Source organism: Macaca fascicularis, chromosome 9 (genome assembly GCF_037993035.2).
Source record: "Macaca fascicularis isolate 582-1 chromosome 9, T2T-MFA8v1.1".
Taxonomy (NCBI): Eukaryota; Metazoa; Chordata; class Mammalia; order Primates; family Cercopithecidae; genus Macaca; species Macaca fascicularis.
In genome coordinates, this window is record NC_088383.1 from 112,475,114 (window position 1) to 112,500,544 (window position 25,431).

At 50.7% G+C, this 25,431-nt stretch overlaps 2 protein-coding genes and 1 long non-coding RNA gene across 23 annotated transcripts in view; 1 reads left to right on the forward strand and 2 right to left on the reverse strand.

Annotated features, from left to right (window-relative positions):
* Positions 1-18,081, forward strand: part of PDCD11 (programmed cell death 11) — a 53,525-nt gene extending 35,444 nt beyond the window's left edge. Inside the window, exons 22-36 of one of the 3 annotated variants that reach the window (XM_005566347.5) lie at positions 3,943-4,048; positions 5,758-5,847; positions 6,057-6,159; positions 6,588-6,765; positions 9,799-9,855; positions 10,469-10,591; positions 11,536-11,658; positions 12,081-12,372; positions 12,525-12,641; positions 13,624-13,773; positions 14,008-14,258; positions 14,966-15,134; positions 15,692-15,845; positions 16,300-16,465; positions 17,167-18,081. In XM_005566347.5, the coding sequence (XP_005566404.3) occupies positions 3,943-4,048; positions 5,758-5,847; positions 6,057-6,159; positions 6,588-6,765; positions 9,799-9,855; positions 10,469-10,591; positions 11,536-11,658; positions 12,081-12,372; positions 12,525-12,641; positions 13,624-13,773; positions 14,008-14,258; positions 14,966-15,134; positions 15,692-15,845; positions 16,300-16,465; positions 17,167-17,338 (2,251 nt within the window). In that variant the 3' untranslated portion in view covers positions 17,339-18,081. Of the gene's footprint in view, positions 1-3,942; positions 4,049-5,757; positions 5,848-6,056; positions 6,160-6,570; positions 6,766-9,798; positions 9,856-10,468; positions 10,592-11,535; positions 11,659-12,080; positions 12,373-12,524; positions 12,642-13,623; positions 13,774-14,007; positions 14,259-14,965; positions 15,135-15,691; positions 15,846-16,299; positions 16,466-17,166 lie in introns of those variants that run through there. The other 2 variants (XM_005566348.4, XR_012418188.1) reach the window with 2 other exon arrangements.
* Positions 330-878, reverse strand: LOC141407736 (uncharacterized). Its single transcript, XR_012418191.1, has 2 exons — positions 740-878; positions 330-649 (listed from the first exon to the last, which is right to left on the reverse strand). It is a non-coding gene; the product is annotated as an uncharacterized lncRNA (long non-coding RNA).
* Positions 18,082-18,574: 493 nt separating the features above from the next.
* CALHM2 (calcium homeostasis modulator family member 2) lies at positions 18,575-24,446 on the reverse strand. Of its 19 annotated transcripts, none has more exons than XM_074002648.1 (4): positions 24,237-24,446; positions 23,172-23,272; positions 21,489-22,188; positions 18,575-19,347 (listed from the first exon to the last, which is right to left on the reverse strand). In XM_074002648.1, the coding sequence occupies exons 3-4, from the start codon at positions 22,028-22,030 to the stop codon at positions 19,299-19,301; spliced, it is 591 nt and encodes a 196-aa protein (XP_073858749.1). In that variant the 5' UTR covers positions 22,031-22,188; positions 23,172-23,272; positions 24,237-24,446; the 3' UTR covers positions 18,575-19,298. The 19 variants fall into 19 exon arrangements, with proteins under 19 accessions (XP_073858749.1, XP_045217406.1, XP_045217408.1 ...); XM_045361471.3 differs by having other exon boundaries at positions 21,476-22,188; XM_045361473.3 differs by having other exon boundaries at positions 21,476-22,888.
* Positions 24,447-25,431: the final 985 nt, after the last annotated feature.

Genomic DNA, 25,431 nt, shown 5'->3' on the forward strand with positions numbered 1-25,431 from the left:
TACTGAGGGAACCCCTCATTAACACTGCTGGTGTTGGAAGACTATGGTATGAGCCAGAGTGGGGGTACTTGGCTGTAGCAGAGTGGGCCACGTCAGGAATTCAGTGGATTTGTTAAGGAGGTGGGAGATGTAGAGTTATAATAACAGATAGACAGATGGCCAGACACACTCCCAGACAGATGGCCAGACATCTTCCACTTCCTCCATGGACCTTTGTTGTACTGTGACTTGTTTTAATCTTAAGGCTCTTGAGAAACATAGTGAATTTCTCATGCTTATGTTTTAAAATAAATATTTTGAAGTCGGGATGAAAAACATTTAACTGATGGTTTTGACTTAACGGAGGAATTGTAGCTGTATTTTTATTTCCCATTTTGTATGGGGATCTCGTGCAGAACTGGTGCAGAAAGAGAATGCTGTCTGTTCTAGAGCTGAGTTCAGAGGTGTTGGGGGCACTCAAGGGTAAGATTCATCTTACCTGCTTACTCCTCTGGAGGGCTGGGAGGAAAGAGGCAAGGCCATTCAGGAGTGTTAGAAGGTGTCTCTGGCACTCCTGTTAGCCAGTGAGTTTTCTCATCGGTCCCCATTTAGTACTGCCAAGCCTGGTTTTTTCAGGGGTTGCTCTTTTTGCAGAGGAAGTTTCAAATCACTTCAGGAAAAGAACAAAGGATAACACATACCTGTATATGTGGTGGGTTTGGTTTGGTTTGGTTTAAATAACAGAAATTTGTTTTCTCACAATTTTGGAGGCTAGAAGTCTGAGGTCAAGATGTTGACAGGTTTTGTTTCTTCTAAGGCCTCTCTCCCTGTCTTACAGATGGCCATCTTCTCCCCATGTCTTCACATGGTCTTCCTTTCATATGTCTCTGTGTCCTCATCTGTCATTTAAAAAAATTACAGTAACAACACATACATTTACTCTCTTAACAGTTTTCAGATGTACATTACAATATTGTTAACTAAATGCATGTTGTACAGCAAATCTCTAGAAGCTTTTTGTTTTGCGTGACTGAAACTATACCTGTTGAACAGCAACTCTGCTTCTCCCTCTCTTCCGCCCTTGGCAACCACCATTTCCCCTTCAATCCCGGTGAATCTGACTATTCTAGGTACCTCATATAAGTGGAACACAGACAGTATGCATCCTTTTGTGACTGGCTTATTTCACTTAGTGTAACGTCTTCAAGGTTTATCCATTTTGCAGCATGTGTCAGAATGTCCTGTCTTGTCTTTTTTCTTTTTTTAGAGACAGGGTCTTGTTCTGTCACCCAGGCTGGAGTGCAGTGGCGTGATCATGACTCACTACAGCCTTGACCTTCTGGGCCCAAGTGATCCCCCTGCCTCAGCCCCCCGAGTAGCTGGGACTATAGGCATGCACCAACATGCCTGGCTAATTTTTTTTTGTAAAGATTGAGTTTTGCCTTGTTGCCCAGGCTGGTCTCAAACTTCTGAGCTCAGGCAATCTGCCTGCCTCGGCCTCCCAAAGTGCTGGGATTACAGGCATGAGCCACTGTGTCTGGCATATCCAGTCTTTTCAAGGCTGAATAATATTCCGTTGTACATATATGCCACATTTTGTTTATCCACTCATTGGTCAATGGACATTTAGGTTGCTTGTGCCTTTTGGCTATTGTTTGAACATGAGTGTGCAAATATCTCTTTGTGATCCTGATTTCAGTTCTTTTGAGTATATTCCACCTATAAGTGGAATCGTTGGATTGTATGGTAATTCTGTTTTTCTGAGAAACTTCCATACTGTTCTCCATAATCGCTGCACCATTTTACATTCTCATCAACTGTGCACAAGGGTTTCTGTTTCTCTACATCCTTGCCAACACTTGTTATTTTCTTTCTTTTTTTTTTTTTAATAGTGGCCATCCTAATGGGTATAAGGTGATATCTCATTGTGCCTTTAATTTGCTTTTTGTGATAATTGGTGATGTTGAGCATCTTTTCATTTGCTTGTTGGCCGTTGGTATATCTTCTTTGGAGAAATGTCTATTCAAGTCCTTTCTCTCTTTTTGTTTTTAGACGGAGTTTTGCTCTTATTGCCCAGGCTAGAGTGCAATGGCACAACCTCAGCTCACTGCAGCCTCCACCTCCTAGGTTCAAGTGATTCTCCTGCTTCAGCCTCCTGAGTAGCTGGGATTATAGGCACCTATCACCACGCCCAGATAATTTTTTTTTTTTTTATTTGAGACAGAGTCTCACTCTGTCACCCAGGCTGGAGTGCAGTGGCGTAATCTCGGCTCACTGCAAGCTCCGCCTCCCGGGTTCACGCCATTCTCCTGCTTCAGCCTCCCGAGTAGCTGGGACTACAGCACCTGCCACCACGCCTGGCTAATTTTTTGTATTTTTAGTAGAGATGGGGTTTCACTGTGTTAGCCAGGATGGTCTTGATTTCCTGACCTTGTGATCCACCCGCCTCAGCCTCCCAAAGTGTTGGGATTACAGGCGTGAGCCACTGCGCCTGGCCAATTTTTTTTTTTCTGAGATGGAGTCTCGCACTGTCGCCCAGGCTGGAGTGCAGTGGTGCAGTCTTGGCTCACTGCAGGCTCTGCCTCCCGGGTTCATGCCATTCTCCTGCCTCAGCCTCCCGAGTAGCTGGGACTACAGGCACCCGCCACCACGCCTGGCTAATTTTTGTATTTTTTAGTAAAGACGGGGTTTCATTATGTTGACCAGGCTGGTCTTGAACTCCTGACCTCGTGATCCACCCGCCTCGGCCTCCCAAAGTGCTGGGATTACAGGCGTGAGCCACAGCACCCAGCCTCCAGCTAATTTTTTGTATTTTTAGTAGAGACAGGGTTTCATCATGTTGGCCATGCTGGTCTCAAACTCCTGACCTTAGGTGACGTGCCTGCCGTGACCTCCCAGAGTGCTGGGTCAATTCTTACTTTACTAGATAGGAAAGTTCCCATTTTCTACATTAGGGAGCACTTGCTATTGTATTTTACAGATTTACTAACATTACTTGTAGCATTTTATTGGTGAGTTTGGTTCATTTGGGCTTAGAAATTATTTGAATTGGTAAGTAGGGGTGGCAGTTCTGTGATTCCTTCGAAGTGATTGTGGACCGGTAACTTTCAGGCTACATCCCTTTGTGGCTTTTCTGAGACGAAAAAAGAAAAAGGCTGAGTGCCGTGGCTGACATCCATAATCCCAGCACTTTGGGAGGCCAAGGCCAGTAGATCACTTGAGGTCAGGAGTTCGAGACCAGCCTGGCCAACATGGTGGCTTTGTCTTTACTAAAAATACAAAGAAATTAGCCAGGTGTGGTGGCAGGTGCCTGTAATCCCAGTTACTTGGGAGGCTGAGACATGAGAATCACTTGAACCTGGGGGTGGAAGTTGCAGTGACCCGAGATTGTGCCACCACACTCCATCCTGGGTGACAAACCAAGACTCTGTCTCAAAAAAAAGAAAAAAAAATGAATGCTCCTTTTATTAAAAAAAAAAAAAAAAAGAAAATCAAGAAAATGCTAATGGAAGGGTAGCATAGGGCAGAGAGCCCTGGATTTTGAGTCAGAAGCCCTGACTTTAACTACTGGTTTAATAGCATAAAATGGGCCTAATATCTACCCTGCTGAACACACACAGTTGTCAAATTCAGTGAGAGAATTTTTGAATGCAGTTTTGCAAACTAAAGCAACAAAGTATTATGAAAGAAGTAAAACAATTTTGTTTCCTGAGTTTATAAAGGCTATTGTGGGCTACCTTCTTTAAAAGCAGCTTGTTCATAGGTAGGTGAATGAAATGGAAAAGATTAGCCTTGGGCCAGTATTGTGGACATTCCCCTTTGAGGAGTGAAACGGCCTTGGAGGGTGGGTGTGAGTAGGGGAGTCCTGTACAGTCAATCCATAGCCACTTGGGAGAGATGGTTTCAAACTCGAAGTCTTATCCAGTGCTGGGTTTACTCTTTACATTTCCTTTCTGCAAACAGTGAGCTGGAGGATGGCCACACTGCTCTTAACACTCACTCTGTTAGCCCTGTGGAGAAGATTAAACAGTACCAGGCCGGCCAGACTGTTACTTGCTTCTTAAAGAAGGTAAGAAGTTTTGCCACTCGGCAATGAGATGTCATTCTTCTTTCAGAAGAAACAATCGTGACATTGGAGAAAAAAGCCATTAGCAGAGAAACGCATTTGAGTCTGTGCTACCATGCTGGGTTTGTGGGAGACAGTACATGGCCTCTGCCACTAAAGAACTTCTGGTCTAATTAGGGAGCTAAAATACGGCTTACACACGATTAGCAAGCAGCTCATAATTCAATATATTGGTAGATTAATTGTAGAAATGGAAAGCAAAATATAGGGCAAGATTTAGAATATAAATGTATATAATTTGGATTTTAGATTCATGCTTTTCATGAAGTTCATGTGCACTGTAAAACAACATGAAATTGGGTGCCAGATTATGTGTTCCAACCCCAACTGGAACAGGAGTTCAAAAAGGAAAGAAAGCAACCTGTACTGGTTGAAACATAGGTGAGGCGGCTGGATTGGGTTTGACCTTGAAGAATAACACCTCTCCATTGTTGCCAGATTCCTCTTTGATGAGCATCTCTGAGCATGATCGTCACTGATGCTTGATCCCTTCAGTTACCTATTGTCTATAGACATTCATATGCCCCAGATGCCTTAGCGTAGCAGATAAGGCTCTTCATAATCTGACTCTCCGTGCACCTTATGTGGCAGTTATTCTGAAAAGCTTCTCTGTCTTTTTCCCTTCCTGTCTTTATTTGTGCTGGTTTCTACATCTGGAGTACCTTCTATTCCAGTTGTCTACTGCCCTTCAAGCTTCAGCACAGATAACCTTCCCCCTTTACTAGTTACTGTAGCATGTTGTACTTCCTACATGTTGCTTGCTGTTGCAGTTATTTGCATACTGATTTGACTTACTGTTTGTAGGCTGTAATCTCCTTGAAGGCAGGTCCTGGCTTTTATTTATCACTATGATGCCATGTACACAGAAGCTGCTTGATAAATGATTTGTTAAATTGACTTGAAAATTTGAGTACGTATTTATGGCCGGGCGCGGTGGCTCACGCCTGTAATCCCAGCCCTTTGGGAGGCCGAGGTGGGCGGATCACTTCACGTCAGGAGTTCGAGACCAGCCTGGCCACCATGGTGAAACCCCGTCTCTACTAAAAATACAAAAAAATTAGCTGTGCCTGGTGTATGTGCCTCTAATTCCAGCTACCCTGGAGGCTGAGGCAGAAGAATCACTGAAACCCAGGAGGTGGAGATTGCAGTGAGCCGAGATTGCCACCACTGCACTCCAGCCTAGGAGACAGAGCGAGACTCTGTCTCAAGAAAAAGAGAAAACTGGAGTGCGTATTTAGGGCAAGACACTGCATAAATAGTGAAGGATCCAAATTGGTTTAGAAATAAAAAATTGGCCCCTGGAGATGGTTAACAATCACTGGACACAGCTGAGCTTGGAGGAGGCTACAGAGGTCTGTGGGATTGGTTCTCCAGCTTGAGGTCATCTCTGGAGTCTCTCTTGCTTCCTGGTCAGCTGAGACCCTGGGAGAGATGCATATTCTGCTAGGCTGGCAAAGACTCTGAGCTGGAGTCTGAGGGAAGCTGGTGAGAAGTGGAGGTTGGGCAAGGGCAGTGGGATGGAAGGGTGGATTCCTGTTCCTTAGAAAAGTATTGTATTGGAGCCCTTTCCACCTTATAGTTTTAGGAAAGTTTCAATGACGGGAAACCTTGTATTTGTATTTGCCCTACTCTGGTTCCTTTTTTTCCCTCAGTACAATGTGGTGAAGAAATGGCTTGAGGTGGAGATTGCCCCAGACATCCGGGGGAGAATTCCCTTATTGCTCACTTCTCTGAGCTTCAAGGTCAGTGTGCTTGAGATCCCTGGAGAGGGGACCCAAGCCCCCTAAGCTTGGCTCAGTGTCTGGTGTATGGGTTCACAGTGGGTTTAAGGAACCTTGTTCTTATTTAAGGATTGGTTTGGGAGATACTTGCTATGGAGACTTAAATGCTATGGTTTTGGATAAATGACAGCCTTTCTTCAAGCTTCACAGGAGTTTTCTTATCCTTCCAGGTTCTGAAGCATCCAGATAAGAAGTTCCGGGTTGGCCAGGCCCTGAGGGCCACCGTGGTTGGCCCAGATTCCTCCAAGGCCTTCTTATGCCTGTCCCTCATAGGTGTGGGAATGAAACAGTGCCTGGTCGGGGAAAGGAAGTGGCGGGAAGGGGTGGGATGGGTTTTCAACTTTTGCTCAAGTTGGAGGACCCCTTCAGTATTGGAATCCTCAGAAAGCCTGGTGTGGGACCTTCTTGGAACAATTCTTCTCTTGGGCTTTGCTCTGGCCCAGTTACTTCGCTACTCTCTGAGTTACCTTTACCTACACAGGTGTTTTTCTCAAGTCTGTGGGAAAGAGTTGTCTACCACTTGGCCCTGGGGTTCTTGGCTGCATGACAGGGTGATCTCAGTCTAGATGGTTCTGGATCATTCAGCCCGGATACCCCAAGTCTGGGCAGCCTCCACCATCCCCAGCCTGTGTGTGGCCAGCATTCCTGCTCCTCCCTTAGCTCATTTCCTCTTCCCTGAATCAGGTTGGTTCTTCCACCAGGTCCTCACAAGCTTGAGGAAGGGGAAGTGGCCATGGGCCGAGTGGTGAAGGTGACTCCCAATGAGGGACTGACCGTCTCCTTCCCCTTTGGGAAGATAGGAACAGTCAGTATATTTCACGTGAGTGACTCCTACTCCGAGACGCCCCTGGAAGACTTCGTCCCTCAAAAGGTTGTCAGGTGAGCCAGGTGTTCTTTCTCTTTTCACCTGTCTGTGGAATTGGTGTATTTTTTTTAAAATGTCGTTGTAATACATGACTTTTTATCAGAAAAAACAGGTTTATGAAATAGAAAATGAAAATTTCTGTCACCTCTCTGTTTCTCTACCACTTTTTGCCATTATGTACTTTGACTTCTATCTTTCTAGACTTTAATGCATATATATAGTTTTTCTTTATATAAATAATAGAATATCATTTTATATATTGTTTTTTTCTCATAGAAGTTTATCATGGATTTTTTTCCTTTTCCATGCTAATATATTAAAATCTGTTTTGTCCTTTTACCTTATTTTAAAACGTTTGTTTAGTATTCTGGGTTTTTTTTAATTGAAATTTATGTGACCAATTCTCTGTTGATAGACAATACTGTTTTTTGATAGACAATAATGTTGAAGGATCTTTGTACATATATTTGGTTTTTGTTTTTTTTTTTAAATTGAGACAGAGTCTGGCTAGAGTGCAGTGGCATAAGATAGAGTCTGGAGTGCAGTGGTGCGAGACACAGTCTTTTTTTTTTTTTTTAACTGTGACAGATTGCAGTGCATAGGCTAGAGTGCAGTGGCGCGATCTCAGGTCACTGCAGTCTCCTTCTCCCAAGTTCAAGCAATTCTCATGCCTCAGCCTCCCAAATAGCTGGGATTACAGGCATGTGCCATGACGCCTGGCTAATTTTTGTACTTTTAATAGAGACTAGGTTTTGCTATGTCAGCCAGGTTGGTCTTGAACTCCTGACCTCAGGTGATCTGCCCACCCCGGCCTCCCAAAGTGGTGGGATTACAGGCGTGAGCCATGGTGCCTGGCTCTTTTGCATATGTTTGGATACTAATACAGGTATGTTTGGTAAATAAATTCCTAGAAGTGAAATTGATGGGTTACATGCCCTCCAAAATGACTGTGCTAATTTATGTCCCCACTAACAGTAAATATGACTGTCCATTTCTCATACCACTGTTGGCACTGGATATTTTAAATTTGTATCTTAGCCATTGGTTCAGCAAAAATTGGTCTCTTGTTTTTTTCTTTTTCTTTTTTTTTTTTTTTTTTTTGAGACAGAGTCTTGCTCTGTCCCCCAGGCTCGAGTGCAGTGGCGCAATCTCGGCTCACTGCAAACTCTACCACCTGGGTTCACGCCATTCTCCTGCCTCAGCCTCCTGTGTAGCTGGGACTATAGGCGCCCACCACCATGCCCGGCTAATTTTTTGTATTTTTAGTAGAGATGGGGTTTCACCGTGTTAGCCAGGATGGTCTCTATCTCCTGATCTCGTGATCCGCCCGTCTCAGCCTCCCAAAGTGCTGGGATTACAGGTGTGAGCCACCACGCCCGGCTTCTTTTTTTTTTTTTTTTTTTTTTTGGACAGAGTCTCGCTGTGTTGCCTAGGCTGGAGTGCAATGTCACAATCTTAGCTCTGGGTTTTTTTTTTTTTTTTGAGACAGAGTCTTGCTCTGTCACCCAGGCTGGAGTGCAGTGGCACAATCTGGGCTCACTGCAACCTCTGCCTCTTGAGTTCAAGTGATTCTCAGCCACCCAAGTACCTGGGATTACAGGCGTTGCGCCACCACACCTGGCTTATTTTTCTGTTTTTAGTAGAGACAGGGTTTCACCATGTTGGCCAGGCTGGTCTCAAACTCCTGGGCTCAAGTGATCCACCTACCTTGGTCTCTCAAAGTGCTAGGATTACAGACGTGAGCCACCGCACCCAGCCAATTCGAGTTTTAAAGACTGTTTTAATAGCCTGAATAAACTAAACTTGAGGAGACAGATTTCAGCTGGATCCAGTAGTCAACTGACAGTAGAGTAGATGCCCTTGGAGGCAGAGACTGGAAAATAACTGCCCTCTCCTGTCTCAGCTGTCCCAGCCACCAGCACCTACCTGCCTAAATTCTCAACCACTGACAACCACTGCACAGCACAGACATGCCCAGGGCCTGAGAGAAGACAAAGAATGAGTCCTAGAGTCTGGTTTCTCTTAAGGTTTAGATAATGAGGTTGTGGTTTTAAATGTGTTTTATTGTGGCCAAGCCTACGATAAATTCCTTGCCTAAAGGTAGACTGCCCCTTGAGGCCCTGTCCCGCTCTGACGGCTGTGATGCCAAGTTATCAAAGGCAGACATCTGTCGTGGGAAAATTTGGACTGGGGATTGTTACTGAGATCCTTTCTACCTCTAAGATTCTGTATATTACGGTTTGGGACTACTAATTGCCATTTTAGATGAAATGTTTAGAGATGCAACCCTGCTGTCCCTCCTGGAAGCCTTGCTAACCCGCCTCCTCTGAACTGCTCTTGTGTGTCTGCGGTAGTACCTAGCTGATCCCTTGGGCATGTTCTCCTGGGGTTAGTGTGTCTCTCTGCTGAGATCAAACGTTCTCAGGATCTAACACAGAGCTTGTTCTTCTTTTAAGGACATACCGTATGCCTCTGTGAGACTTTCTTTTATTCCCTCCTTCCCACCCTCCTTCTCTTTATTTCTTTCTCAGGGTCTTACTCAGTTGCCCAGGCTAGAGGGCAGTGGTGTGATCGTAGCTCACTGCAACCTCAAATTCTTGGGCTCAAACAATCCTCTGTCCTCAGCCTCCCAAGTAGCTGGGACTACAGGTGTGTGGCACCACACCTGGCTTTTTAAAAAAAATTTTTTTGTAGAGACAGGGTCTCGCTCTGCTGCCCAGACTGGGCTTGAGCTCCTGGCTTCAAGCAGTCCTTCTCCCTTGGCCTCCCAAAGTGTTGAGATTACAGGTGTGAGCCACTACACCTGGCCCCAAGAAGAGTGGGTCGTGTTATTTCTATGTAATAGACTAGTAAACTGAAGCCCACAGAGGTGACGTGACTTGTCCAGAGTCCCTCAGCAGGTTTTCAACAGAATGAAAAAACATGACCAAAGTCTCCTGTCCCCTCACTTGTGCCTATTGGTCAGCCTGGAGGAGAGGAAGCTGAGGCCCTTTGCTGTTCACCGATGCTGAAAATTGAGTGTTTCCTTCTCTTTTGCCTTCATTCAGATGTTACATCCTGTCCACTGCAGACAGCGTATTGACTTTGTCACTGCGATCATCCAGGTGGGTTTCTGTGTTGTTGGAACAAGAAGGGAGGAAGACCCACTCAGGATCGAGGGGAGGCTACATGTATCTGACACGGAATTTTGGGCTTCCCACCTTGTCTGTTCATCACTTTTTATCCTGAACCTCTTTTACCCAGAAAAGCTGAGGCTGTTCAGATTGCCGTAAGAATCCTGTCTGCTCAGGCTCTTGTTTCCCAGGGAAAGGGTCAGATACCCAAATGTGGGTGTCCAAGGTTGCAGATGGTTGTCCTGGTGAGGGGGGATGCATTAGCCTCCAGGGTTCCATTGTAGGGGTGAGTGTGCCATGTATGGAGTTGGCTTGAGGTCAGCTTGCTCTGTGGTTAGACATCGATGTTAATGAGGCCAAAGCTTTAGGTTTGACCTCTCTGGCTTGGTCTGCCTCTCCCCATTTCTATATAGCTGGCTCCCAGGTACCTGCCTCTGGCCTGGCAAGATGTTAGGAGACAGTAGAGTGGGGCTCTAAAGGTTATATCCTACTGATAGGTCCAGAGTCATATTCTTATTTACTAAGTATGATGGTTGCAGGTATATTGGGGTGGCATGGGACAGTGGGGGTTAAAGATGTGCATGTAAACCTTTTATTCCTTTAGAACAAACCCGGAGACGAAAAGCAAAGTAGAAGATCCAGAGATTAACTCCATCCAGGATATTAAGGAAGGGCAGCTTCTGAGGGGCTACGTGGGGTCCATCCAGCCACATGGTGTGTTCTTTCGGTGAGTGAGGTGGGGGTCTACACCCGGACCCAAGTGCCTTCCCTGAGCCTGTCTTGCTCTGGGGTCCATGTGTTCCTCAGTCAACTTCTTTGATGGGAATATAAAGGGAGGAGAGTTTATGAGTCCCCCCTAGTTTTTAAAATTCCAAGTTTTCTAATACTTTTAAAACAAGTGTTATTAGTTATTTGGTGTTTTGGACAAAGAATATGGCATTTCTAATTTCTGTTCTAAATAAATCTGGGGCCAGGCACAGTGGCTCACGCCTGTAATCCTAGCACTTTGAGAGGCCGAGATGAGAGAATTGCTTTGAAGGCCAGGAGTTCAAGACCAGCCTGGGCAACAAAGCAAGACCCCCATGTCTCACAAAAAAATTGAAAAATTAACCAGGTGTGGTAGCATGAGCCTGTAGTCCCAGCTCCTTGGAAGGCTGAGGCAGGAGGATTGCTGGAGCCCAGAAGTTCGAGGTTACAGTAAGCTATGATTGTGCCACTGCACTCCAGCCTAGAGGCAGTGATACCCTGTGTCTAAAAAAATTAAATTTAAATTTAAAAATAAATACATAAATGTGGACGTTCTGTTGTACTGTTTGATCATGATTTGTAAGTATTCATTCTGTGAAATCACCTCATGTTTACAAGCAGCGGATACTGCAGCCTTCCCTGCCGTGCTGTTTCTGCACTTTCTCCTCTTCTCCTAGCAGTTTGTGATTTATATATTGTGATGCCATGATGTGGGGTAAAAAATGCCCTCAATCATATCTTCATTATGCCTGATGATTTTTTTCTAGTTTACAAAGCCCACTTTATCCTGCTGAATGCCAGCAACTTATGTCTGTCACAAATCCTTGTCACAACTTGAGTCCCTGTGAGAGTGAAGTCCCGAGGCCTGGTTGGAATTCTGTTGTTGCATTTATGACCACAGGACTCTTGCCTCTTGCCTTTTAGCCTTGGCCCCTCCGTTGTGGGTTTGGCTCGGTACTCACATGTCTCCCAGCACAGCTCGTCCAAGAAAGCGCTTTATAACAAACACCTCCCCGAAGGGAAGCTGCTCACAGCCAGGGTCTTACGGTAGGTGCCTTCCCATTCTCGCTCTCTCTGTAATGGGAATCAAATCCCTTTCTCCAGGAGCCCTGGGAGGAGATTTCAGGGTGAACTGTAAACACAATGGCTTGCGTAGTGGTGTTCAGATGAGTAAAAGGCCTTTGTTTGGAGCCTTCTCCCCCAGTGCCTGTGAAAACAGGTGGTAACTCATCTCTGCATAGCCCCTGTTGTTGGGGATGGAGGAGGGGGCATCATATCTACCCCCTGTATTTTTCTACTAAGCATGAAAAATTGTGCAAATCATTCTTGAGGATATTGAATGAACTCCCAAGGCAGATGGGGCAGGGCCCGGAATCGTGGGCTGATCAGGAGGAAGAAGGCCTGGGCTGCCTGCTGTGCCCTCTGCTTTTTATGGTGTCTTCACCTCCCCCTGTCTCGCTCTGTCATAGCCTTAACCACCAGAAGAACCTGGTAGAGCTGTCTTTCCTCCCGGGAGACACTGGGAAGCCAGACTTGCTTTCTGCTTCCCTGGAAGGGCCACTTCCAAAGCAAGAGGAGAGGAAAACAGAGGCTGAGGAGAGAGACCAGAAAGGGGAAAAGAAAAATCAGAAAAGGAACAAGAAGAAGAACCAGAAGGGGCAGGAGGAGGTGGAGCTGCCCAGCAAGGAGAAGCAACAACCCCAGAAGCCACAGGCGCAGAAGCGGGGCGGGCGGGAGCGCCGGGAGTCTGGGAGTGAGCAGGTGAGGTCCTGCGGAGGGCTGTGGCTGCCTGTCCTCCTCCTGGAGGGACAGCCGCGAGGGCATGGGGACGGGGCACCCGCTGGAGCAGAGGGAGGGTGTCGCCTGGGGCTGCAGGAGGATGCTCCCAGGCATTCTTCCACCTGACCTCTCAGGAAAGAGTGAGCAAGAAGCCAAAGAAAGCCGGCCCGTCAGAGGAGGACGACAGCCTTATGGACGTGTACTATCGGGAGGGAAAAGAGGAGGCAGAAGAGACGAATGTGCTGCCCAAGGTGAGGGCAATGTCGCAGGGAGGGGAAAGGCTGTTCCAGGCAAGGGAAGAGCTGGGCTGTCCTCCGCCTCGTCCTCTTTTACTTCACTTCCTATAAAATATGAAAGTGGGGGCTGTCAGTTGCCTCCGTTGACCATCAGCAACTTGAGGACAAGGGACCCTTTTTACCCAGAGAAGGTTGCATAAAATAAATTCTAAGGAATGTTTATTGGGTGGAACTGAATTAAATTAGGAGGCTGGGCAGATAAAGAGGAGGCTGAGTTGTTCTGAGCCTGTATCCTCCAAAAGATGAGAATAGTAATACCTAGGCTGAGAGGACTGGGTATGGGATGGCTCATACCTGTTTGGGCAGAGCCTCCCTGCCACCCTCAGAATTCTTGTCATATCTCTGTCCCAGCTCTACTGTTATTTTTGTTTTTATTATTTTGAGACAGAGTCTCGCTCTGTCACCCAGGCTGGAGTGCAGTGGTGTGCACTCAGCTCACTGCAACCTCTGCCTCCTGGGTTCAAGTAATTCTCATGCCTCAGCCTCCCGAGTAGCTGAGACTGCAGGTATGCTCCACCATGCCTGGCTAATTTTTGTATTTTTAGTAGAGAGGGGATTTCGCCATGTTGGCCAGGCTGGTCTTGAGCTCCTGACTTCAAATGATCAGCCACCTCAGCTTCTTAAAAGTGCTAGGGTTACAGGCATGAGCCACCACTCCTGGCTTCTATTGTTATTTTATATACGGGTATGCATATGCATGTGTGTGTGTGAAAATTTTGTTACCTAAACAAATGTATTTACTTAAACGTTTATGTCACTGCTATAACGTTGCCCCAGTGGGCTGGGGCCTGGCATGGCCTGGGAGGAGAGGAGAGGAGAGGAGAGGAAGGGTCTCTGGGCTTGGTGAGGAGTCTGTGCTCCTCCAGGTGGGCTGGGGCGGGGAAACAGGGAGCAGCCTAAGCCAGGTGCTTTCCTCAGCACCTCTGTGTTCCTCCAGGAGAAGCAAACCAAGCCCGCAGAAGTGCCTCGGCTGCAGCTGTCCTCAGGCTTCGCTTGGAATGTGGGACTAGACTCTCTGACCCCGGCCTTGCCACCTCTAGCAGAGAGCTCAGACAGCGAGGAGGATGAGAAGCCACACCAAGCCATGGTGCTGTATTTTGCAGGGCATGTCCTTTTTGCAGGGACCCCTTGGTGTCAGTCTCTTGTGCTCTGTTCCTAGGCTGGGTGTCTTCCTGGGTGGGTAGGGGAGGGGGCAGCGGCCATTCCCAGGCCAGGGGGAGACTATAGAGCCCTGGGCTGCCCAGCCAGCTCGTGGCTTCCACCACAGCCCTCCCCTAGGCCTTGAGGAGCAGATGATTCACTGTGTTTCTGCCTTCCATAGCAGAAAAAGAAAAGCAAGAAAGAAAGGGAGTTGGAGAAGCAGAAGGCAGAGAAGGAGCTGTCCCGCATTGAGGAGGCGCTAATGGATCCTGGGCGGCAGCCAGAGTCTGCGGATGATTTTGACCGACTAGTGCTCAGCTCCCCCAACAGCTCCATTCTGTGGCTGCAGTACATGGCTTTCCACCTGCAGGCCACGGAGATCGAGAAGGCCCGTGCCGTGGCCGAGAGGGCCCTTAAGACCATCTCCTTCAGGTCTCAGCTTTGCCCCAGGGAACACTGTGTCTCCGCACGTTCTGGGCTGGGCGGTGTCTCAGCCTGTGGGGTAGTTCCTCCTAGGCAGGCCAGCAGCGTTTTGGGTGGCTGCCACCAGGGGCCCATGGGTCCCCAGGCTTTCTGCCATAGGTGTGGCCATCTGTGAAACAGATCCACTCATTTATATTTTATAGTCCTCTTCTCTGAAACTGCTAAGGTTAACCTTCACAAGAGTCTGTACACTTATATGAGGGAACCAGTTTGAGCAGAAGCACAGTAAGAAAAGAGCTCACTACATACCTGGGGGAGATCCCTGTAGGTGGTTTTCCAAACAGAGAGGGAGTTTTTGAGGTCTGATGAAGAGGGAAGGCAGTCCTTTGCTTCATCCTCTTAGTTTGAAGAGAGAATCAGATCCAGGACACTGCGTCCAGCCCAAACCTCAGGCCTGTTTGGGATCTGGTGGGCATCCTTTCCAGGAATGGAGGCAGAATCCAGGAGAGCCTCAGACCCAGCCATTGGGGTGGGAGCAGGGGTTCCTAATACTGTGGGAGCTGTGGTGGGGACACAGCCTTTTAAGAGTCTGCATTTGGGGTGGGATCTGAGGACACAGAGCCTGGGAGGGGGAGATGGTTCCTGGGTCTCCCTGGATGGGGCGGGAGGCTCACTGGTCTTTTGTGGAGCTCATGTGCTGACTGCTCTCCCTCCAGAGAGGAGCAGGAGAAGCTGAACGTGTGGGTGGCTCTGCTGAACCTGGAGAACATGTATGGCTCTCAGGAGTCCCTGACCAAGGTCTTCGAGCGAGCCGTGCAGTACAATGAGCCTCTCAAAGTCTTTCTCCACCTGGCTGACATCTACGCCAAGTCAGAGAAATTCCAGGTAGGAGGCTGGGCCACACATGAACTCCTGGGAGTCCCAGGGGCCACAGTCTCAGGGAAGAGCCCCTGGGGTTCTGGGTCCAGTCCTGCTCTGGGCTTGCTACCGAACATCGGGGCCCCAATTTCCCCATCTTCCAAGTAAGAGAAGTCATTTCCCTCACCTCTTCTTCAGGCCTGCGGGGTCAAGGTGAGGGAGTGGCTTTGGAAGCGAAGGGGCAGTGGACCCCTGGTGTGTCTGCCTTGGGCTGCTGGCAGGGCACCACAGACAGAAGGGGACGTCCCGGCCCAGCATCCGCTCTGGCGTCTCTCCCTCCCGCTTGTCATTCTCATGTTCTCCTAGGCTAGGACCGCCCTCCTGTGGGTGTGGATCAGCAGGGACTCCCCTGTCCACGTGCCCTTCTCTGAGCCTCCCTCCCGCTCCTCTCAGGTCTGTAGCATTAGGCCTTGAGAGTGTGTCTGGGAGCCCCAAGTCTAGCTTCTTGTGAGTGTTGCTGCTCGTCTGTCTTGTCCCCTCTGTAATATCACACTCTCCTTAGCATGCCTTGTCTTTTCCCACAGGAAGCTGGTGAACTCTACAACCGGATGCTGAAGCGTTTCCGGCAGGAGAAAGCTGTGTGGATCAAATACGGTGCCTTCCTTCTGCGGAGGAGCCAGGCTGGGGCCAGTCACCGCGTGCTGCAGCGAGCCCTGGAGTGCCTGCCCAGCAAGGAGCGTGAGTGCTCATTCCCAGCTCCTAAGCCCATGAGCACTCCAAGATCGGAGTAGGGATTGGCCCTGGCATTGCTTATTCTAAGTCAGGAGAGCCTTATGAGGGCTTTCTTCTTGCCTGTCGATTCTGTGCCCCTGAGCATAAGAGTGCATGTTACATTTCAAATGCCAGGCTCCAAAAGATGGAGGAACAAAATGCAGTTAGCACTAGTTCTGTTGCCCTTGGGATCCCCCACCTCTTCTGTGCCCAGAGAGTGGTGTATCTGCAGTGCCCATCTGTGTATTTGGCCCCAAACCCACCCCACCTTCCTTTTGGGGCTTTGTCCCTCTTGTCACAGCCTGGGTCTTGGGACCCAAGAGCAGGGAGGCAGGCTCATGCTGACCCTGCGGAACACGGTGTTGTGGTGAGGCGGGCTGTCTGCTTGTTGGGTCTCTGAGCCGTCATCCTCTCCCTGCAGATGTGGATGTCATTGCCAAGTTTGCCCAGCTTGAGTTTCAGCTGGGGGATGCAGAGCGAGCCAAAGCCATTTTTGAGAACACGCTGAGCACCTACCCAAAGCGCACAGATGTCTGGTCAGTCTACATTGACATGACCATCAAGCACGGCAGCCAGAAGGCCGTCCGGTGAGTGGGGCAGCCGGCCAAGGCCGAGTTCCTCAGGGGAGGGCGTGGTAGGCACTGGTCCCACAGCAGCTCTCAGCATCCCAGCCCTCTTACATGATCTAGAAAACCAGCTTGACGTGATGCCTTAGGCCCAGTGACATTCACTTCTTCAACTTTTCTTTCTGCCTCAAAGGCTGGCATTGGTAGGAGGTAGCCTGGTCAAGAGACTCGAGTTTCTCTCATAATTAACTGTTCCTGGCTCTCATTGTAGACCACTTTCACAGGCATTCTCTTGCTTTTGACCCCAGCATCTCCACAAGACAGGGAGGGTTTAGAGATGAGTAGACTGAGGTCCAAAAAACAGGTGCCTCCCCCAAGCCCTTCAGTGAGCTGAGCTATTCTCCTAGAAAAGCTCATTATGTATGTGTCTCACTGTTGTGTCCCCCATCCCAGTAGCTTTGTCCTGATCACTGTGTGGCTTTAGGCAGGGAGGTCCCTTACCTCTGGGTGTCCATCTGCTCATCTGGAAGATGAGGGTGATAGTGCCTCTCCCTAGGGCATCATGGGAATTCATCATGGATTAATAAGGATAATGGTAGAAGTGGGAGTCTTGGATGGGAGAGGGTCCTGGTTCCAGGGCTGAGAGCAAGTGGGTGAGTGCTCGCCAGGAAGCATGTGGCCTGGTACTGAGAGGCAAATGCCACTCTGCTTTTCCTCAACAGGGACATCTTTGAGCGGGTCATTCATCTGAGCTTGGCCCCCAAGAGAATGAAGTTCTTCTTCAAGCGCTACCTGGACTACGAGAAGCAGCATGGCACAGAGAAGGATGTGCAGGCAGTCAAGGCCAAGGCCCTGGAGTATGTGGAGGCCAAGAGCTCAGTGCTGGAGGACTAGTGGCAGGCCAGCTCCGCCGGACACTGTCAGCAGTGGGCCAGCCCGGCTCCATCTCGAGTGCCTGGGCACTTGGAAGACTGTTGCTTCAGGACGCTATTTAAATGCTGCTTTTTCTGCAGCACCCTTGGGGGAATCCTGTCAGGATGAAAAGGAATTTGAGATTGTTTTTAATTCCTCTTTGCTTGCTTTATTTTCAGTACCAACTTGTTATCTTTTTCCTTATCTGAGGCCGCTTGGGGATTGCGGGCAGCAGGCCCCTGGATTCCCAGAAAAGCTGAGGGTCCCTCTTCCAGGGGAGTCCTCTGGGGAGCAAGAGTGGAGGGGCTACTCCCGAGGGTCTTGTGGTCAGGATCCTGCTTTGTCCCTGGCAGGCTGTCAGTCTAGCCAGAGGGGGTCAGTAGGCTCCAGGGTGTGGCCCTCCCCTCCTATCTTGGAGTCTCTGGGTGTTCCTTCAGCCTCAGCCCCACTGGTACCTTCTGCCCTTTAGTGGAGGCTGAGTCTGGGACAGGAGGACATATTCAGAGTCCAGAGGAGAAAATGGAGAAACCTGGGCTGCTGAGGAAAGCCACGGGTGTTGGCGTGAACTGATGATATCTCATGCCATGCCCACCATGGCCACATTACCTAACCTCTCCATATCTGGGCTATTCAAGGTCTTGGAGGCCAGCACAGACCCAGCTAGTTGTTGAAGCCAGTTCTTTTTTGGCTTGGTCCTGAGGGAATTAAAAGTTTTCTCTGGCAGAGCTTTAAGTGTCTTGAGAGCTTTTCCATGGGAAATGACTGAGTCATATGCCAGGAAGCCAGACAGGGCCAAGGGAGAGCATCCAAAGGTTTTAGAGGTGGTGGGGGTGGCGGGCAGGGATGGGAGGAAGGAGAAGCTGGGGCTGGCCTGCTTCTTGGGCATGAGCACTAGGTTACAAGAGCTAGTTCTGGGCCTGCCCACTGAGCACGGAATCTTCTGACTCGTGAAATTTCAGACTGTGTTTCCTTCTGAGATAGGCCAGGCTTCATCTGTTCCCCACACCAAATCAGATAATGGAACCCAACTGCAAAGAGATCATCAGCCCCAGGGCCTTCCCCTGTGTTGAACCCCTGGCACTCCCTGCACCGCTGCCACCCTGTGGGCCATTTTAGTCCTGCCCCCTTCCCTAACACGGCATAGGATTTGGGCCTGGCCCCATGACCACCAGCCTGCTGTGGCATGCCCATTCAATCACGCGGACACCAGACTACTCCTTTTAGTAAGAAAAGCTTTATCAAAAATTTAAATATATAAAATAAGGCCAGAAGCTGCACTGGAGGCCGCTTCCCAGTGGTGCACTGCTGCGTTAGGCACATCTTTGCAGCTAGACACGTTAACTGCGCAAAGTACCATAAAGGAGCCCACTGGTGAGCTTCACTGTCACCTGGCCCTGCTGGCTGGGGCTTCCATTGTCTACTGGGTCTCTCCACACCACAGATTGCCTTGTGGTCCTTTCCCCTGGCCAAAACGGTTTTTAAAAAATCCTCTTCTGATAACGGATGTGAGCAAGCAGTGGGGTTCAGTTTGGGACCAAGTAGTGCCATTTACAAAGAGCATGAGAAGCAGCTCCTTAGGAGGCGAGCAGGGCCATCTCCACGTTGTCAGGGGCCGCGCCGTTGCCTGCCAGACCCTGGGCCCACTTGTGCAGGCGGCTGTAGAGTGGGAGGCCCTGGTTCTCACGGTACAAGTAGACACCGGTGATGGCATTCCACTGTGGCCGCGGCTGCGTGCCTTCCACTGGGAAGTTGGCAACCAGCTCCTCATCATCCTTGTTGAGCGCCACGAAGCCAAAGAAGCGGCGCACATTGTTGGCAGCCAGCACCCGAGAGTGCACCTCGGCCGTGCGCTGGAACAGCTGGTCCTCATTGGCGCGGTACTGCGCCCAGTAGGCCTCCTGGCGGTAGCTGAGTGGTGAGCAGTAATGCTTGAGGCATTTGGTCAGGAACACCAGGATGGCCACCACGCCAATGAGCAACCACCCAAAGAGCTGGCCAGAGAATGGGCACAGTTCAGGAGGGGCAAGGAACTGCCTGAGCCCTACCCCCCAGAGCAAATGGAGAAGGAGCAAGTTCCGCTTGTATAAGGGAAGCAGGTCCTTGTGGCTGTGATTCCATCGCTTGCTTACCCCCTTTAACTCAAGCTGTAGTTGCTTTTAGACTTAGCCTGTTTTCTGCTGCCACCCCTGCTACCTTAAGAGCACCTCCTTCCCCTGCCATCATCTCATGCCATCAAAACCCAGCTCAACCTGCCAGGCTCAGCTCAGATGCCTCCTCTGGGAAGCCTTCAAAGGCCCCTCTGGGAGCATGTGTGCCTTCCCTGAATCCCCCATGGCCTGGTTCCTTTCATCACCATCTGCCTTGTTTGGAGGTCACACGTGCTTGTCTGAAACACTTGGAGGGCAAGGACAGGCAAGGTCATCCTTATTTCACCATTTGCTCCTGTACAGAGACCTGGGGGCATTTGATCAGCATCAAATAAGTATCATTTCTTTGTCTACCATCTTCCAGCTCTGGTGCTGTCTCCAACCTTTTCTCTCTTTATGTTTCTTTTTCTTTTTTTTTTTTTTTTTGAGATGGAGTCTTGCTTTGTTGCCCAGGCTGCAGTACAGTGGCGTGATCTCGGCTCACTGCAGCCGCCACCTCCCGGGTTCGAGCAATTCTCCTGCCTCAGCCCCCCAAGTAACTGAGATTACAGGTGCCTGCCACCACGCCTGGCTAATTTTTCCATTTTTAGTAGAGACAGGGTTTTACCATATTGGCCAGGCTGGTCTCGAACTCCTGACCTCCAGTGGTTCACTCGCCTTGGCCTCCCAAAGTGCTGGGATTACAGGTGTGAGCCACTGCGCCTGGCCTCTGTTTATATCTTATTTACCCAGAGAAGAAACCTTTTAGAAAACCTGTGCTCCCTTGAGGTCAGGAGTTTGAGACCAGCCTGGCCAACATGGCAAAACCCCGTCTCTACTAAAAATACAAAATTTGGCCGGGCGCGGTGGCTCACGCCTGTAATCCCAGCACTTTGGGAGGCCGAGGCGGGCGGATCACAAGGTCAGGAGATCGAGACCACGGTGAAACCCCGTCTCTACTAAAAATACAAAAAATTAGCCGGGCGCGGTTGTGGGCGCCTGTAGTCCCAGCTACTCGGGAGGCTGAGGCAGGAGAATGGCGTGAACCCGGGAGGCGGAGCTTGCAGTGAACCGAGATCGCGCCACTGCACTCCAGCCTGGGCGACAGAGTGAGACTCCGTCTCAAAAAAAAAAAAATACAAAATACAAAAATTAGCCGGGCATGGTGGCTGCGTGCCTGTAATCCCAGCTACTCAGAAGGCTGAGGCAGAATTGCTTGAACCCGGAAGACGGAGGTTGTGGTGAGCTGAGATCGCACCACTGCTCTCTAGCCTGGCGACAACAATGAGACTCCATCTCAAAAAAAAAAAAAAGAAAAGAAAAGAAATCTGTTCTCCTTCCTATCTCTCCCTCACCCCCTGCTTCTCTAAGTTGACCCTTGCAGCTGAGATTTTCTGCTACTGCCCAGTTCTCTTCCCTTGCCTTCTGTCCCTTGACCAACCTCCTCTCCTTCAGAGCCCAGCTAAGGCTCAGGACAGCAACTGCATCTCCTGACTCAACACTCCATCCTGACCCAAGGGACTCCCCTTAAGTCAGCAACACTTGAGGCTGACTCAGTGCTTGGACTGGGCCCTTCCTGGGATAGGAATGTGTTCATCTCCAGAGCCAGCCACACCACTGTCAAGGGCCCATCACAGATGTTTCTGGGGTGGCTTGCGGGGGTCCACGCTCAATCTGGCTGGGGTAAGGGGCTTATCTGTGATTGGAATTAAGGCCCAGACTGAGCCAGAAGAATGTTCCTTTAATGTTTAAAACTAATTTGGTCATATACAAGTGAGATTTACAGTAAAAAAAAAAAAATTGATTAAACTCTTATTTGTGTCTGGAAATAGCCCTTGCCCCACCACGCACCTGTTAACCAGCCCTGATACCTAGTGCTTTCCCACAGACCTCAGCCCCTGAGGACCAACTCCAGTTTCAGCACTAGGCCATCCCCGGACCTCCCACCAGCCACCATTAGGGAAGAGGACCTTCCCTTTGCACAGCTCCTTACCTGGGACTCATACCTGAGCCTGCGGCTGACCTCCTCCCGGAAGTCTGACAGGTTGTCAGGGTTCTCCTTGCAGGGGAACCTGGCCAGGATTTCGGTAGCGTGGGCTGATGGGAAGTGCTCTTCCCTGGCCGTGAGTGAGGAAGGGTCCACGAACTCGCTGAGAGCACAGACATAAGCCTCACCACGCAGCAGGGAGATGACAGACCAGGTGACAGGGGCCACAGCCGCACGGCCCAGGATGGAGCTTAGGAGGAGGAAGGTGGGGGCAGCAGAGCAGTTCTTGGTCCTCCGGTGCTGGCATTCGGCCACAAGGTTCCAGGTGTGGTTGTTGAGGATAACACCAATGATAAAGAGCACCAGGGCGGGCACGCCAATGGCCGCCAGCCCGTACAGGTAGTTCCTGGCCGGCGAGCAGGGGCAGTGGAAGGCCACCACAGAAAACAGCTCCTGGCTGCCCACTGTGCCCAGTGCCACTAGCCCGTTAAAAATCATCACATCCTTGCTCTTGAAGAAGAGTGACAGGAAGCGGAAGTTCTCTGCGATCAGGGCTGCCATGGTGACGGTCGTGGCGGGGTGGATTGCAGGAGAGGAGGCAGGAGGAGACGGGATTGACAGTTGCTGGTGGTACTAGGAAGGGGCGCAGGCTGGGAGACGCCGGACGGCAGGGTGTGGTTGTGCTATTTTATCCCCAACTGTGGTTGACCTGGTGTTTCCTGTGGAGCAGATGACTGATAAGTGTTTCCCTCTGAAAACCGGGAGTTGAAGAAGACGCTAGTGTGGCCAGGCTGGGGAGAAAGGAAGGAGTACAGGGCCCTGGGAAGTGACAGATGCCACTGTTCATTGAGTTTCTCCAGGGCACTTGGCACCCCTCATTTCCCATCCTCACAGTCCCACGTCGAGCTGTGTGCCCGCCGTGCCCTAAGGAAAGTGAAGGCTTCCCGAGGACGAGTGACTCGCCAGGGTCACAGATGAGAGGCAGACTGAGATTCAAGCTTGGCTGACCTGCCTCAAATGCTTAGGTTCTTTCTGCCACCATGAGCTTCTCTTGGGGTAGGGCTTGGGGGTGGCCTATGGTGCTAGTGCATGTGTGGCACTGACTGGCTTTCCCTGTGGGAATCCAGGTGGCACACATTAGCGGAGGGGCCACGGACTCCTTGGATCCACGGCGTGTCCTCAGGGCCTCAGCCTTGAGGGTGTAAAAGCTAGAGTGAGTGTCCGGGTGGATAAAGGACTTGGACAGGATCCTGCCGTGTGGGCTGGGGTGGGCATGGCAAGACGCCAGAATCCCTGAAGTTCGCAAGGACCTTATCTTTTTGGAGACCTCAGGGTCTGATCACGCTTCATGACTTTTCTCTGGGCCTCTGTTTCCTCATCGGTGAAAAGAGAATAAATCGTCCTGACCCTTGCTCTTTCCTAGGGATGTTGGAGGGAAAGGAAAGAATAAAAGATGCCTGATTGTGCTCTGTGTGAAACTCTCCATCTCTCCCACCCTATCTTTTCTTTGGGGTGGGGGACGATTCTCCTGCCCGCAGAGCTCAGGGAACTGAGACCTGAAGAGGATAAAGTGCCTTGCTGAGGCCAAACAAATACAGAGGTGCCCCAGCAGGACCTCTAACCACAACCTAAGGAGACTTGGGAAGTGGACAAGGGTGATTCTGTGCTAAGTGAACCCTCTTTTTTTCTGTCTCCTACTGACCTTGCCGTGTCCATCCGCGAGTGTCCCGAAGAACCTCCTCTTCTGCAGCCGTGACCCCCTCTCCTATCCAGCAGCCTCCCAGCAGCCCTGCTCCACCCCGCCTGCCAGCAACAGGAAGCCCTGGTAAGAGCAAAGGCTCAGCGGTGCCACCAGCTCATCTGGAGATTATTCTGCCTTGGTCTGGGCTGCAGCGACGCTGGCAACCTGCCGGGAAGTGGCCATGGCCTCGGGCAACAGCGAAGTTTAGCCCAGCTCCCTTCCTAGCCTCCACCCACACAAGCCTGAGAGACAGGCCAGGGTGTGGCCCCATATCCTCCCCATCTGGAGGGTGAAAAACAAAACTCCCCAGGTCAGAGGAAGCCAGGGAGTAGAGGGATGGGGTGAACGGCAGACAGGGAGGGACCTGGCCCTGTTCCCTTCCATGCTTCATGGAGGGATCACCCCTTCTAGATCAGCCCTTCCGTCCCTGCCAAGGAAGGCTGCCAGATGGGATCAGGCAGAGCCATGTGGCCACGTGGGCTCCAAGAAAAGGAGAAGCTGGAGGAGGAGGACCAGGAGCAACAACAGGAGGAAGAGGAGGAGGAGGAGTCTGATTCTTCCCCCACTTCACAGCCTGGAGCTTCCAGTCTAACTTCCTGGGAAAGGCAGTTTGCGTCACTGCTGGGGATGAATGGGTTAAAGTCAGTCCCCTCTGCCCCATCCTTTTCCCTTCTTGGCTTCTAGGCTTCTAATTAGCTCCCTGTGGAGGCTCTGGGTTCATAAACTGGCTCAAACTGGGGTACAAGATACCTGCACAGGGTGGGTGGTGAGCAGAGGATGAGTCAGGTCGTCCTGTGAGACCACTGCCCCCAGACCAAGGATGGGTCACATCCAGACCCCTAGTGGGACCTCCTCCAACATCAGTGACGACAGGAGACTGGCGGCTCGGGGAGGGGAGGACAGCTCCCTGTTCAACTGGGTGGAGGGAACCTCAGCTAGGGGCCTCTCTCCCTCCGGGCAGCGTGGGACCGGCTCCACCATGCTCCCCTGACAGCTGGCACACCCCAGGGAGGGCCTCTTCCTTACCTGGGGCCAGCTGTGGGCACTTGTGGCCATGGCCTAGGCGGGGCTGGACTCTCCAAGTGGCCTCCGGGAGGAAGGCGCAGGGCAGCGGCAGCCTCCGCCACTCCCTCCTGCTTTTCTTCTGCACGGGGGCCTGGGGCTGGTGGCGGCTTCAGACTAATCTAACTCCAGAAAAGAGAGAAGAAAACAGTGGGATGGAGTCTGCGCGCCAGTGAGTGGAAAAACAGCCTCCCGGCGCCACCAGGCAGAGGAGGGCGGGCCCCGAGGGCGGGCGGCGCGAGAGGAGAGGAGCCCAGAGGAAGTTGAGGTGCCTGTTCTGTAGCTGCAGCGCGTCCCAGCGACCCGCTGCTCGCGCTCCCTGGGCGGTGCTGGCTCTCCGCCCTCGGCCCAGACCCGGACCCGGCCGGGCTCCACACCAGTGGGACCAGTCGGGAGGGCCACGTGGGGGTGTGGAGGCACTGGGGAGATCTGACCTAGACCTCCCCCCATGACAGTTTCAAGAGCACCGCACGTACTTGACCTCCGCGGGGCAGAAGCTACCGAAGGAGACCCCGCAAGGGTCAAGGGAGGGTGCCGTCAGACCCTCGCTGAGCCCTGCAGGATGCTCAGGGCCAGGGACCCACCCTCTTCTGGCCCTTCTCCCTCAGAGCGGTCGGATCATTGACTGGACAAGCCATCCCCAGTGCTGGCTCTTTGACCCATAGTCAGCTAACTCCCCGGGACCTGCTTCGGATCCCTGGAGGGCTGAGGGTTGAATTCAGGAACCTAGAGATTCTCCGGGGCCTGCAGGCAGAGCTTCAACTGGTGGGTGGAAGTTACAAGGAGGCAGGTTTCTGAAGGAAGCCCTTGGTACTAATCAGAGCTGCCCAGCCTGTTTCCAAAAGTGGTCAAGATGCGGGCTGAAGCGTCACGGGTCAGGAATGCTGCAGAGGAGAGTCTATGGACAAGCTAGATGACCCTTAGCATGGAGGGAGAGCACCCCCAACACCTGTCAGCTCTGCAGTGCACGTGGTTCCATCATGGTGGAGCTGCTGAGTGACCCACTGGCCTCCCTAAGCTGGGCTTAACCATATGTAGGAAGGAAAGAAAAGGTACTGGGGTTTGCTTGCTTGTTTATTTGCTTGTTTCAGATCCCAGCATGTGCTAAACACAGTCCCAGATCCTTCCCTAAAAGTTATCTTCCTTTATCCTCACCACA

Coding starts and splice junctions, on each gene's coding strand:
- CALHM2 (XM_005566345.5), bottom strand. CDS start 22,030: ATGGCAGCCCTGATCGCAGAGAACTTCCGCTTCCTGTCACTCTTCTTC. Junction 19,348..21,475: donor GGCTCAGGTATGAGTCCCAG/GTAAGGAGCTGT, acceptor TTCTCTGGCCAG/CTCTTTGGGTGGTTGCTCAT.